At 39.9% G+C, this 14,783-nt stretch overlaps 1 protein-coding gene across 6 annotated transcripts in view; it reads right to left on the bottom strand.

Annotated features, from left to right (window-relative positions):
- Positions 1-14,783, bottom strand: part of MAGI1 (membrane associated guanylate kinase, WW and PDZ domain containing 1) — a 900,270-nt gene that overhangs the window by 83,378 nt on the left and 802,109 nt on the right. For all 6 annotated transcript variants that reach the window (XM_006862111.1, XM_006862114.1, XM_006862112.1 and 3 more), the window contains exons 11-12: positions 7,246-7,428; positions 6,084-6,704 (exon numbers count right to left, since the gene is read on the bottom strand). In XM_006862111.1, coding sequence (XP_006862173.1) covers positions 6,084-6,704; positions 7,246-7,428 — 804 coding nt within the window. The remainder of the gene's footprint in view (positions 1-6,083; positions 6,705-7,245; positions 7,429-14,783) is intronic.

Here is a 14,783-nt window from a genome sequence, read left to right on the forward strand (position 1 = left end):
ATAACCAGACCACAACACTACCAGGGACAGGGCAGGGCAAATCACTCAGTATACAGTGTGTACCAACTGGAAAATAAAGCATCACTTCTGTTACTGCTGTTGTCATCAGCAGCATCTACTGGGAGGCTGTGCTCAAAATGAGCATCTCTAATATCTGGTCTGATTGTTTTCCTCTGAAGTGGCTGAGATGAACCCTGGGGAAGACTGAGAAATCTGTTGCTGATAAAGTAGACTTAAAAGAAGAAGATTACTCAGTATTGATGAATGATTGTTGTTGTTGTTTTAATAAACTTATTTTTTCCCCCAAGTAATATGCCATAGAATCAAAACTACGGGAAACTAAGGAGGCTGGAGCCTGATACTGGTTGGAACTCCAATTGTACATCAGAATCACCAATGGAGCTAGTTCTAAAACTAACAATATCTGGATGCATTCAGATTAAGATTCTATAGGTATAGTCCTATGGTGAAAACAACATTTTTGTTTTCTTTTTAAATGAAAGCCACCCATCCAATTATTTCTGATGTCTGGCAGTGGTAAAAATCCATTGATTTACTCTTTTGACTATTTCTGTGTCAGGAATCGGCATAACTGTTACCTTACCTATCTCTCTCTCTCTCTCTCACACACATACATACACACACAAACATTAAGATTTATTATTACCAGTTTTCAGATGCTAATCTAAGTTCAGAGAAAGTAAGTGACTTGCAAAAAGTTACAAACCAGTAAAGGAAGAAGCTGGGGTTCAAACTTGCATCAGTCTGGCTCCAGAATCTTACAATTTGTCCTCTCCATAGCAATGATTTTATTCTTCAAGTAAAATAAGAGATTTTAAAGATTATCTAGTTCAAAACACTTTTATTTTTTCTGACTCAAAAATGACCTTAAAACAGGAGAAGTAACATGCTCAGGAGAACAGAGCCACTTAAAGGGAGCTATTAAGCTAGAGGTAGCGCCTGACAGTTCAGCTTTCTTTTCTTTACATACTCAAAAGCAAAACACATCTTCTCCAGTTTCATAATATATTACCAAGTCTTCTCTGGAAGCAGGGTATTCTGACCCAATACAGAATTAGAGAGTGTCACTCCTAACTAGAAAGTGTGAATGAGCCAAAAATACGAAGCATTTTACACAGAGGGGTTACAGGTGATTATGTTACTATGACATAATCCCTTTGTAAAGTGAAAATGGTTTACATTGACATTTCATGTATCTTTTGTAAATTCAAAAACAAAACCTTGTCTATTAAGTAATCACTTTCTATCCTGATGTTTCAAATATCTCAAAGAAGTCTTGAGACTCACATTTTTTCAAAATTTAGATGCTTTGTTAAAGAATAACCATTCTCCTCACTGGACAGCAGAGGGAAGAGGGGGAAAGGACAGACACAGGAATGATCAGAAGCCTGGGGTGGGAAGAAAAGTGCTGGCTTTTAAAGAACTGTGAGTGAGGGACCAGCAGGCAGGAAGATGTAACAAATCAGTAAGGGTCTCAGCTTCCTGGGCGTGTGGATGAACAGCTCCAGAAACTCATACCCTGACCCAGGAAACTGTTCTGATCTCCAAATTTTACAAATGAGATTTCAACTGCTGCTTGGTTTTCAGACAGATAAAGAAAGAGAGAAAACGAACAAACAATAAACAACTAAAAATACTGAAAGGTGCAATGTATCTGATCATGACCACAAATGTCAAAAATGAGCTTGGGATAATAAGAATGAAAATGGATGCTACAAACACTGCCAGTTCTGCCCTAAAGTAAAAAAGACCTGTTCTTCATAGCCGAGAAAGCCTCATCCTTGAGATATAAATTCCTGAGAATCATCAATGGTGTGGATTTAATGAGTTTATCAATCTGCTTACTAGGAGTTATGACAGAAATGAGATTCATTAAAAAGAATCAGTGAAATGGCCATTTACTTTCTCATTTAAGGTAGCTGCTGTCTTTGTTCCTTCATCAAATGTTCTCATTATACACCCACCGCATAGGAGGGATGATTAAATGTCAGTCTCAATTCAAATAACTAATGTATGGCAGAAACAGATATATTTATATGCTTTCGAGAAAGATTAATAATAGCTGGTGCTAGTCTACCAACTGCAGATGTACAAACTTTCTATGCTATACATAAATCAAGCACAAGGCATACGGCATATTTTAAAGACTGCTGATGTTAGAGTGCTTTTAAATTACTCAGGTTCTGGAATAAACTATGTAGATGCTGACTAATGTGGCAATATATTCTGGATCTTTCCGTATTAATTTAAGGTTATAAAGTGCAATAGGATTAACAAAAAGGATAAGGCAAACATACTTAATATCAAGGGGTGTTGCTGTTGGCTGCTGTGAAGTTGGCCCCCAACTCATTGTGACCCCATGCAGACTGGAACAGAACCCTACCTGGCCCTGAACCATTACAATGATCAGTTTCTGGTCTGACTACTATGAGCTATAGGGTTCCCACTAGCTGCTTCTCAGAAGTATATTACCAGACCTTGATTCCTCATCTTTCTCAGTCTAGAAACTTCACTGAAACCTGTTCAGTATCAGTGTTGTTGTTGGGGTTAGGTGCTGCCGAGTTGGTTCCAACTCATAGCAACCCTACACACAACAGAACAAAATGCTCCCTTGGTCCTGGTCCATCCTCACAATTGTTGTAATGCATGACTCAATTGTTGTATTCATAATGTTTTCATCTTCCAGCACTGTATTTGACAATATGCCACTGCGACTCCTAAGATTTTCAGTGGATAACCATTCAGAAGTCTGCCTCTCCTTCTTCCAAGTCTGTGTCATTCTGGAAACTCTGCTGATACCTGTCCACCACAGGTTGACCCTGAAAATACATGTGGCAATGCTTCCAGCATCACAGCAACACACAAGCCACCAGAGTCTGAGAAACTGACAGCTGAGTGGTATGTTCAGCATCATAGCAATATGAAAGCCTCACTGACCAACAGGAGGCGCTGTGTATGTGGTGCACTGGTTGGGAACCAAATCCAGGTTCCCCACCTGGAAAGCAAGAATTCAGCCACTAAACCACCACTGGCCCCTAAAACCATGAGGTATGTTTCTACAATCAGTTGTTTGGTGGTAGTGGTGGTTCTGTGCCGTGGAGTCAGTTCCAACTCATAGCGACTCTGTACAGGGTTTCTGAGGCTGTAAATCTTTACAGGAGCAGAAAGCTTCATCTTTCTCCGGTGGAATAGGTGGTAGTTTCGAACCGCTGACCTTGAGGTTCACAGCCCGATTCGTAACCACTACGCTACCAGAGCTCCTAGGTTGTTTGGTAGTTGGGGTAAATTCATTACCATGTGGCTTCAGTAATTATTGTTAGATTGTCATGAGGCTTTATGTATTTCATTGTCTCTTTAAAAGTGACTTTAATGAACTAGAGAAACTCGACACATTGGTAACAGATATGAAGGAAATAAATGAGGGAGGAGAGCATGAACACTGCAGGAATCAGAGACACCTCTGGGGTACCAAGAACCACTGAAAAATTTCCAAGCAGTAGGCCCTAGAAATCAGCAATTATGTAAAAGATCAGTGTTATACAGATTTAAGTAGGGAGAGCAGACCAGCAGAGTGGAAACCCCAGAGCTGGGGTAAACTTCTCAGCCTTAATGTGGGCTAGGGTCTTCCAACCGCACAATGAAATGGTAATGATCAGATGGGAGTCATGTATATTGAAAGTGAAAGTGTTTTTGTAAATTGCTGGCTTGTAAGTATCATCATTAGCATCACCTCTATGCTCACATCACTTCCTACTGTATGGCGGTCACTGTTTAAAAAACAACTATCTGTACAGTCAAGGGATCAAGTTACAAGAACAGATTTCAAAATCCTATTGATGGGAATCACATTTTTTCAAAATAATCCACACAATGGCTTCTATGATTGTTTGAGATGGGTAGGGTGAGAATTTTCATTCACGCTGACAGTTGCTCTACATTTCGGATTTCCTTCCAACGACCCTATAATCACGTTGATAGCAGCAGGTGTTGCGCTTCATGAGAGCATGGAAACATGGCTGCCACAGCACAAAATAGTTTCTCTGTTGCAATGGAACAAGAAATACACATCGGGTTCCTTATCTCTTTACAGAGGCCTTAATATGCTGTGCATGAAACAAATCATATTGATTGGAAGGATTGGGAATCCATCCCATTTTAGGCCTGTCTTAGTGGAAGAGAGAGCTATAAACAAAAATAAATAAATGTGAGATAATCAGTCCAAACTAGTTGCAAATATGTGTTGCAGAAGCAAGATATTTTAACAAAGTAGAAATGATTTCTCTGTATGAGAGCCTTGGAATTTTGGTGGTGTAGTGGGTGGGGGATTGTGGGGAGAGGGTAAGGTGGGGGAAAAGAAAACTGCCTAATGTCTAAGATATTAAATGCCTAAGAATTAGAACATCTCTTTCTCTGGAGAACTTCAATGAAACCATTAAAATATGAGAATACTGAGCTATGTTTTTAATATGACTACTGGGACTGTTGTTCCTGCAAAGTATAAATAACCATATACCCATTAATTACTTATTTCAATGCTTATTCATTCATGAATACTTTGCAGAATCCACTACTGTGTTAGATGCTAGGGATACAGCCATCTATAGACAGCTATGTAGAGCTTATACCCTATTAAGCGCAAGAACGATAAAGAAAAATAAACATACAAATAATCACTTGTGATAATAATACTGTTTCTCAGTAGCAAGGATGGCAAGGTATTGTTTCATGTGCTTTGGACATGCTATCATGGGGGGTCCAGTCATGGAGAAGGACATGATGCTTGGTAAAATGGAAGGTTAACATAAGAGAGGAAGATCATCAGTGAAATGGATCAATGCAGTGCTTGCAACAATGGGACTCAAGCAAGATAACCACTCTGAGGATGGTACAGGACTGGGCAGTGTTTGGTTCTGTTGTACACAGCCTTGTTATGAGTGGGAACTGACTCGACAGCACTTACCACAACAATGATAAAGTTTATGGAAAAATAGGCTGAAGCAGTAGCGATTAAATGGAGGTGTTAGGGAACTAGTTTACATTAAATAACCAGAGAAGCCCTCTCTCAGAAAAGCTAAGTGACACTGAGCCAGCTAAGAAAAGAAGTAGGGAAAGACTATTCCAGGTAGAGAGAACAGTCAATGCAAAAGCCCTCAGAAAGGAAAAGGCTTAGGGCATTCATTGAAGGAACGAACAGAAACGAGGCCAGCATGAAAGAAGAGTGAAGAAAATCATACTCAAGGGAAACAGTCCAAAAGACTAATGAACCACATGAACCACAGACCACCAGTGAGTAGCCTGAGACGGAAAGAACTAGATGGTCCCCAGCCACCATGGCTGACCACTCAGATCAATGTAAAAATTCCACTGTGGGACTGGTGCGACCCCAAGACTATGGCTCTTAGACAACCTTCAAACATGGAACTAAACCTACCCTTGAGATCACCTTTCAGATCAACAATCAACAGGTCTATAAAAGTGAACAGGCACCAGTGAGGAATGTATTCTGCAAAAAAAATCAACCACACAAGCCCAGGGATAAATCTAAGAAAGCAGAAAGAGGTCAGAATGAAGGACAAATGGACTCAGTAAACACAGAGGAAGCAGGAAGACGGCTGTTACACTGAAGGGATGGCTACCAGTGTCAGGCAACAAAATGTGTGTAAAGTGTTGAATGGGAAACTAACCTGCGCTGTAAACTTTCAGCCCAACCACAATAAAATGTTCCCAAACAAAATGAACCATCAAAAAAGACGCCAGTGTGGCTAAGGCACCGTGAGGAGAAAAGGCGTGAGATGAATATGCAGAAGTGACTGGGAGTCGTAACTTACTGGTCACACAGGCCAAGTTCAGGAAATGTACTGCAAGTGTATAAAGCAACTCCCTTACTATAAGAAGGCTAGCATTTGGAGAAACCAGAGGCCTTTGAAATGCATTTCCAAGCATGCGTATAAAAAACAATCTCAAAGTAAAAGACATAAAAAAAGCCCAAAGCAGACATCTAAAGATCAGTCAGATAAATAAGCAGTTTGGGGCTTAAAAAAGAAAGAACAAAACCTACATACCTCCTCTTTGCACCAACAATGTGACTTCACTTCCCTTTGGACATTCGATCAGCATATCCACTACTTGGTTGTGAGTCAGAGCTTGCACGTTCTTCTTATTAACTTCTACTATAAGATCCCCTTCTTTCAGGCCTCGGCACCTTGGACTGTCAACAATCTGTTTCACTCTTTGGCCACCACCACCAGGACTGTCTGCGATAGTAAAACCAAAGCCCATAGGCCCTTTGACTATATGAACAGTTATGAGTTCTGGCTGAGTGGCTATGGAGGAAGCCAAAGAAACAGTATCATTGGGGTAACCATGGGAACCATTTGAAGCCACATCAGCGGGGCTGCTGGGCCTGGCATCCTTCGTGCTGTTGACTTTGCCAGTCTTACTACTGTGGCTGGCTGGTGAATCATAGGTCTCTTGTCCATTCACGATAATTGGTTCTTTATCCAAAATAGCCACCGAAGTCACCAAACTTGTATTGGGGTCATCTGGGTCAAAAGGCAATGGATAACCTCGGCAGAGTTCAAGGTCCACACTGGCACCAATGGGAATGGACTGAAAGATTTTCACAACTTGAGCATGTGTGTGTCCCAAGACACAGGTGTCGTTCACACTGACAATGACATCCCCTGCAAAAGGTAAACATTTAGAGGTAAATACAAAACAAAAAATCAGCACCCAGAGAAGTTAAGTCAATAATATAATGTTAAATCCTACCTACATACAAAGCTGAACTGAAACTAGATTTAGAGAAGGCAAAGAGACGTCTCCTATTATTTATCTGTCAATAAGGCATTCTTCTTGCATCTAGTTATGTTCCCTGCTAGTGAGAATATAATAATCATGAGAGAACATTTGAGATTTCTTCTAAAAAATATCTGACTGCAGGAATTCAAGTAGAATTCATGTATTCAAAGAAAACTACATTTTTAGTAAATTACTACTTGACTCTACTCAATAGCATCCTAAGAGCCCCCAAAGTTTAGACATTTTCAAAGGTCTAAATCTTTATAAGGGGATAAAAGTATATAATGGAGAATCTGGCTCATTTTCAAGGGTTTTAAAAGACATTTACAACCCTTGAAATCATGATGATGCTTATTCCTGTCTGAGTCCTGGGTAGAAACACACCACTCAAACCACACCCAGTCCATCATCTATTCTCTGTACCTGTTTCCATCTTGCCGTCCAATGCAGCAGGCCCATCGAGGACCAAGCTCTTGATCTGAAGAAATTCGTCAGGCTCGTCGCCTCCAACAACTGTGAATCCAAAGCCACGGCTGCTTTTCCTCAGTTTCGTGTGAATGAATTTTCCTTTCAACTCAGAAGGGTTTCGTGTAAAAAAAGGTTTGCCTAGAGTGAAGCAAAAAGCACAAAGAACGTTATAAAAGATGAACTATACAGAAAAAGATGCAAACTAGAGACAGTTCTTCAAGTTCATACACCAAGGCATTTGGGCACATGTCTTAAGGAAGGTGTCTCTTGACTTCAACAAAAAAGGATGTTCCTATGCGATTTTTAGAATCCCTTGGTAAAGTTAATGGTTAAACACTCTGTTCCTAATTTAAAGGTTTGGAACACAGCTCTTACTCTAACACCCATGAGTTGGGAGTCAACTTGAAGGTAATTGGTAGTTGGTAGGTCATTTGGTTGAGGAGAAGGACATATAGCATGTCAGATTGAAGGCCCAATAGAAGATGCACGAACAGGTTAAATTAGGTTGCAATCATCTTATACCCTCCTGTGGTTTGGGTTTATGTACTTTGGTTTGTGTTTCCATGGAGTTCCTCACAGAAAATAGATTGGGTCTTTTGTATTTGTTTTGTTCTGTTGTATATTTCTCTGTGCAGCTTCCAATGTGATACCACGTTCTGGGGTTTCTACTTATGAAACCAACTGGGGCAAAAAATACCGCTTTAGTTTAAAATCCAACAGAAACTCTTTTTAAAAATGCACAAGTAATACCAGGCATCATCATATTATGGTTGCAAAGAATCATTTCATGAAAATCTAGAATTGGTAGGTTAAAATTTAACTAACGTCAAAAATTTTTTTTAAATAAATTAAATCAACTTATTTTTACTGATAATTTACTATTGCTCTGTGATTTTACTATTAATTTGTATAAGAGCCCACTGCTATAACATCCACTGTTAAAATTTACTGTTTGTGAAAAGCCACAGACATATCGCTCACGATCTTAAAAAATACAAACTATATAATTACTAACAAGAGCCATGCAGCACCATATCCAGTAGTATTAAACAGAAGTAATGCATACATGGCTAAGTAACTCCCAAACTAGACTACCTAAGATTGTACTGTCTTTTTTTTCCCCGATTCATTCATAAATTGCTATTTGGGCACGGAACAAAAAGTTTTATGTGGGGCTTTATTAATTAGCTTTTCTCTGTCATTGAGAAATGTACAGGAATTTCTTTGATCATCCCAAACAATGGGCACAATTCCATTTCAGATTCTTTCAAGTCTCCTAATTTCACTTTTGCCGTGGTGCAACAACGTAGGCAGTTCAAACCCACCAGCGGATCCTCCGAAACCCTATATAGGTTCGCTATGAACAACAACAAATTTCACTTCCTATCTCCCCTTTCCTTTGTTATGAAGATTGTTATAAAATAGAAAGAGGGAAAATAATGACAGAAACTTCCAATCTCCCCTTTTCTTTGTTATGAAGATTGTTATAAAATACAGAGAGGGAAAATAATGACAGAAACTATCCCCTACCCGCATACACACACTGACACGCAGGACGGAGAGGTATTTAGGTTAGTTTTATCTAAATGCCTTAAAAGGTCTCTGGGCACACACACAATTTTTAATTGTGTATGTGAAAAGTTTCTGCCTACTAAAAAGGGCTTTTTTTTACTTGCTTACACTCATAGTTCAGCTCACTAACCTCCCCAGGCTTTAGGAAGTTTGACAAACTACAGCCATATAAGTGTAGTTAAAGAAAAGCTGTAGCTAGTCAATTCATCAAGGAACTTCACCTGCTGAGGCACCAGGAGATGAAGTAGTCTCCCCAGTGTAGTTCAGAGCAGAGGTGCCAATGGTCTGTGTTCTTAGTGGCAAAGCCTACTAAGTAGTTCAGGGAGCCTGACGGGGAACCGATCTCAGCAAAGCAGGGACCCACACAGCTGTCCCTTTCTCAGTGAGACCAGCTCTGGTCACCATTTCTTAGCTCATACTTACTTGCTGATAAAATGTGTAAAACCTCCTTTAACATTCCCAACCCCCATTTCCCACGACGCTCTTCTCTTTATCATGTCTTGTCATCCAACACAGTTTGTTGTTGTTGTTGTTAAGTACCTTCGAGTCGGTTCTAAATCTTAGTCATCCCTGTATAGGGTTTCTGTGGAACAGCTGTGGGTTTGAACCTCTGATCTTTTGGTTAGCACACCAGTGCTTTTTGTATAGCATCACACCAGGACTCCCCAACACAGTCTAAATCTGACCTATTAAGTTGGCTTTTGCCTTAAGGCCCCTGCCCTTATGCATGAAAGGTATGCACAGGCTTGTACAAGCATGCCACTAGAATGTAAGCTCTACAAGGTCAGGGAGTTGTGCTTGTATATCCAGTGTCTAAAATACTCTGTTTTCACATATGAGGTGCTCATGTAAAACATGTACTCATGCCAGTAACTGCACAGCATTCATAGGAAACTAATGCAAGAGGGGGATGCATAGTTTGCAAACAAATGTATAACTCCTCAAGCACTGTTTGTAGAAAACTATGGTACTGCAAGTCCCTGGTGGTGCAAACCGTTGTCTTGTTAATTGAAAATCTAAAAGATGGCAGTCTGAGTTCACCAAGAGGTGCCTTCGAAGATAGGCCTGGCAATCTAATCCCAAAAAATCAGCCACTGAAACTTCGTGGAGCACAGGTGTAGCCTCATGCACATAGAATCACCATGAGTTGGAATGGATTAGGCAACAATTGGTAGGGTACAATGCCAGCAGGACAATTTTTTATGAATTCTAAAATACTTTGCTGAATGAATAAATTTATTAACTAGCGTACAAAAATAAAACTTAACATGTCTTCGTTATTGATGTTAATTGAAGCAGAGGTAGTTCTGACTTACAGCCACCCTGTATAGTTTCTGAGGTTCTAAATCTGGGTGGGGCCAGAAAGCCTCATCTCTCTCACCAGTGGAGCTTCAATCTCAGGCCTTGTGATTTGTAGTCTAATGTTTATCCTACTAAGCCATCCCATTCCCTGTCCCATGAAACGATGTGTTTGGTATGTGAATTTCTTATCCTCCGTTAAGGAGTCTGGTGAGGTGCTGTGGGTTAATGTGCTGGACTGCATAATCAGTGTGAACCACAAGGTCGATGGTTCAGCTCATCAACCTCTCCTAGGAAACCCTACACAGGGTCGCTATGGGTTGGAATTGACTCAATGACACTTTAACAACAACACCCTCCATTAAGGAGCTCTGGTAACACAGTGGTTATGAGTTGGGCTGTTAACCTCAAAGTCAGCAGTTTGAACCTGCCAGCTATTCCACAGAAGAAAGATGAGGCTTTCTGCTCCCGCAAAGATTTACAGTCTAGAAACCCCTATTCAGGGTTGCTATGAGGTGGAATTGACTCCACTGTACATAACCAACCAACCCAATCAACCCTTATTATAGGAGTCATAGCGTGACACTGCAGGATAATGCGCTGGACCATGAGGTCAGTTTGAGATACAAGGTCGGCAATTCAAGCCCACCAGCCGTTCCTTGGAAACCATATACAGGGTCACTATGGGTCAAAACCCACTCGATGGCACTAAACAACAACAACGGCACCCTTAATATAGGCAAAGTTGCCAAATGTGAAAATGTGCCTGACAGTCTATCTGAATGAGTTAGTTTTTAAAAATAAAGCTCATTAGCATATGTTGAATTTAGAATGTGTTCAATTTACACAGCCAAGAGCAGAGTTTTGAAAATACACCATAGATTTCCTTCTCCAAAGCTTAACTAGGGAAGGAAGATCAGAGGGTTTCAACATTTATGAACATTTTATTACTTTTTATGTATGGGATGGGTCAGTAGTTAATATAGTTTTTGTAAAGAAATGTTTCTCTCCTCCTAAACAGTGGAATTTGAAGCTCTCTGCTGCAGCCCTGTGGTATGAGTGATTTTAAAAGGAATTTTAAAGTCTCTGTCGACTGATCCTTAACGTTAAGACCTGGGTAGGTATGGATGAGAATAAGTTGGCTAGATTATTAAAATGTCCTCATTACTTGGGCCTTCCCTAGACTCACTAAATCAGAATCTTCTGAACCTTGGTTCCAAAACTTGTACTTGAAAAAGTCTCCCAGGTACTTGTTTATCTACCAGGACTGGACCGTGTATGGCAATAGGGTTTGAGAACCCTAATACACTGTTGGCCAATAGTATTTTCTGTGATGATAGGAAATGCTCTATATCTGTGAACAGCATGGCAGCCCCTAGTCACAACTGGTTGTCGTTAAGTGATGTCAAGTTGGTTCTGACTCATAGCGACCCTGTATAAGCTTTCCGAGAAGCAGCTGGTGGGTTTGAACCACTGACCTTGTGATTTGCAGTCCAGTGAGCACTTACCATGAGGTCAGTGTGACTAAGGAACAAAATTTTATGAATTTAAATTCAAATTGCCACACACAGCAAATGGCTTCTATAATAAATGGCAAAGACTATTCCATGAGGTGTCTTATAACAACAACAAAGGAAGCAAAGACAAAGAAGAAGGAAAACAAAAACAACAAAATAGTTGTAGCTAGAAGATTAACTATTTCTAATGATAACTGGTCCGAGTTCAATCTGTGCTCTACTTGTCACTTGCTGTCTGGCATCGGGTTAAGTCACTAAACCTTTCTCTGCCTGAGTCTCGTGTGTGAAACTCTACTTCATTTGAGAGTTGTAAGGAATAAATGGCACATAATAAGAATTCAATTAATGGGAATTGTTATTTTGTTGATGGTAGAGCTGTGGAGAGCTGAGGTTATGGAAAATACTCACCAAGTATAAGCTTGAAGCTAGAAAGTTTGTTTTGTTAGTAATAATCCTCATATAGAGCCCTAGTGTGGTGCTGTAGGATAAACACTGTAGAGGTAACCAAAAGATGAGCAGTTCTAACCCACTGGTCACTCTCAGACACCCTATACAAGGTTGCTATGAGTCAAAACTGACTCAACTGCATATAACAAGAAGAAGAAAATCATATAGGCACATCTGTTTAAACCACCACTTGCTGAGATTCGAAGTGTGTTTGTTCTTGATCAAAGGACAGTTTGGCTAAGCTGTGAATTTCGAAAAATGCATTCTAGAGCATCTAATCAAATTAACTGTATACTTTCATCCTGATAGTGCTATCAGGAAGCGAAATTATGACACTTAACAGTTAAAGTATGACACTTAACACGCAGGTAACCAAGTGTTGCAATTAATGAAGCTAACACAAGAAGCTGATGGTTTCATAATTGCAACTTAAAGTCATAGGGTATGAACTTTAACTGACATCTTTATAACAGATTCTATCCATAGATTATAACTATATTTGAGAGAAGAGGGTCAACAAGGAAACTACACAGGAGAAGGGCTGGAGGAATAACTGAGTACACATGAAGAAAATGTCAATGTGGCAAAACTTTCAAAATCCACTATTCTCTCCAAGATGGTAAAGGAAAAGGAAAAAAAAGGACTGCTAGAAAAGAAAATTATGAAACTTACTAAAAATCCTAACACAGATAAATATGCTTTAAACCAGGGGTGGAGAACGTCCCATGGTCCCTCGAAATCTCTTGGTCTGCCTCTGTCAAGGAACCTGCAGTTCCAGCCACTACATGGTTGCTGTTGTTAAGTGCCTCCGAGTTGGTTCTGACTCACAGTGATTGTGGAGAGGGTTTCTGAGGAGCAGCTGGTAAATCTGAACCGCTGACCTTGCAGTTCAAACTGACGTTGTTGTCCAGTGCTTTATCCACAGCGTCATACCAGGACTCGCATTAGGGGTGAGTTAATTAAATGTCTGACCAAATAGAGCAGGCTAATGTTTCAGCTGATAATTTTCTGTGGCCCATGAATGATGCTATAAAATTTGGCAGAACAATAGTTCTCACACCTGCAAACATTTTATATAAGTTGGTGCACTAAGCATAGGGCGCCCAGAAACTGAACTTTTACAGCTTTAATTTATCTAACATCTAAGACAAGTCTTTAAGAAAACTTGGGGCTGGCTATTATGCAGGTATTTATGTACATAAGTATGCTTGCATATAAGTAATATGTATATTGCTTCGAACCTTAAGATCAGCGGTTCGAAACTACCAGCCGTTCCACGGGAGAAAGATGACGCTTTCTACTCCCGTAAGGATTTACACCCTCGGAAACCCTGTACAGGGTCGCTATGGGTCGGAACCGACTCGACGGCACTTAACAACAACAACAACATATTGCTTCATTTAACAATGAGTTCGGGACAAAAAAGACATTAAGGCATACATAGTGACTAGTCTGGGCTATCTCACAATTACAAAATAAAATGTACTTTTCTACTGCCTCCATGAGATTTACAGTCTAAAGAGAGAGCAACTGTTATATAACTGAACACATATTTGAACACAAATTTTAAGCTGCATTAAAGTCTGTAAATGAGTAGCGCTGGATGCTAAGAGTGAGTAGGGCAATCGAGCAAAGATGAGTCCTGGTGTGGCACTGTGGATTAATACACTGGACTGCAAGGTCGGTGTGAACCATAAGGTTAGCGGTTAAAAGCTCACCAGCTGTGCCTCAGAAACCCTAGAGAGTCGCAACAGACTTGACAACACTTAATAACAACCACAACAATGGTGAAGATGAAAGTGGCCAGGGAAAGTCGACTCTGATATATAGGCTGAGACTTAAGGTAAGCTGTTTTGTTCAGTTATGTTGAGTCGATTTTAATTCATACTGATCCCATGTGACAGGACAAGCCCTATAAGGCTTTCTAGGCCATAATTTTAATGGCAGCAGACTGTAAGGACTTTCTTCTGTGGATAGGCTGGATGGGCTCCAACGAACAACCTTTCGGTATACAATCAAGCATTTAAGCGTTGCTCCACTAGACCTCCTTGGAGACAAGTCGGAGTTAGCAAAGTCAAAACTGAGAGGAAAAGACAGAAGGAACAGTATTTGTAAAGGCTCTAAAGGGGCCCACAGTTCTGCTGGTTCAAGAAACTGAAATTAGATGATGCGAGACTGCTTAGGAAATTTCACATTTGAAAAATCTTGAGTAGGCCACATCATGTTGACATTAACGAGTGTGTCAATTAACGACCATGTTCTTTATTAAAGCCAGTATCACCATACAATCGGGTACTCAAACCAGAACAGGTGATTTTACATAAATGAATACTAGTACTAATCTCATGATAATATCAGCTAGCAGGGATACATTCGTTGTTTTCTCTCTGAAAACAATAATAGAGGAATAAATAATAGAGATCCCAGGTACTCTCCTTGACTTTTTACATCTAACACAATTCACCTCTTCAACACTGTAGCAGGGAAGACAAATTTTATAGAGTTTTCAATGGTTCTCCACCATACACATTCTGCAACTCTATCAAACATGTTGCTCTTGTACTTTTCTCATTGAAGAGGGAAAAAAAAAATTTTTTTTAAATAAAAAATAAAATAAAAATCTTTCTTATCATCTAAGACTAATGAGGCCTGAAAAGA

This window comes from Chrysochloris asiatica, unplaced genomic scaffold (genome assembly GCF_000296735.1).
Source record: "Chrysochloris asiatica unplaced genomic scaffold, ChrAsi1.0 scaffold00046, whole genome shotgun sequence".
Classification (NCBI taxonomy): Eukaryota; Metazoa; Chordata; class Mammalia; order Afrosoricida; family Chrysochloridae; genus Chrysochloris; species Chrysochloris asiatica.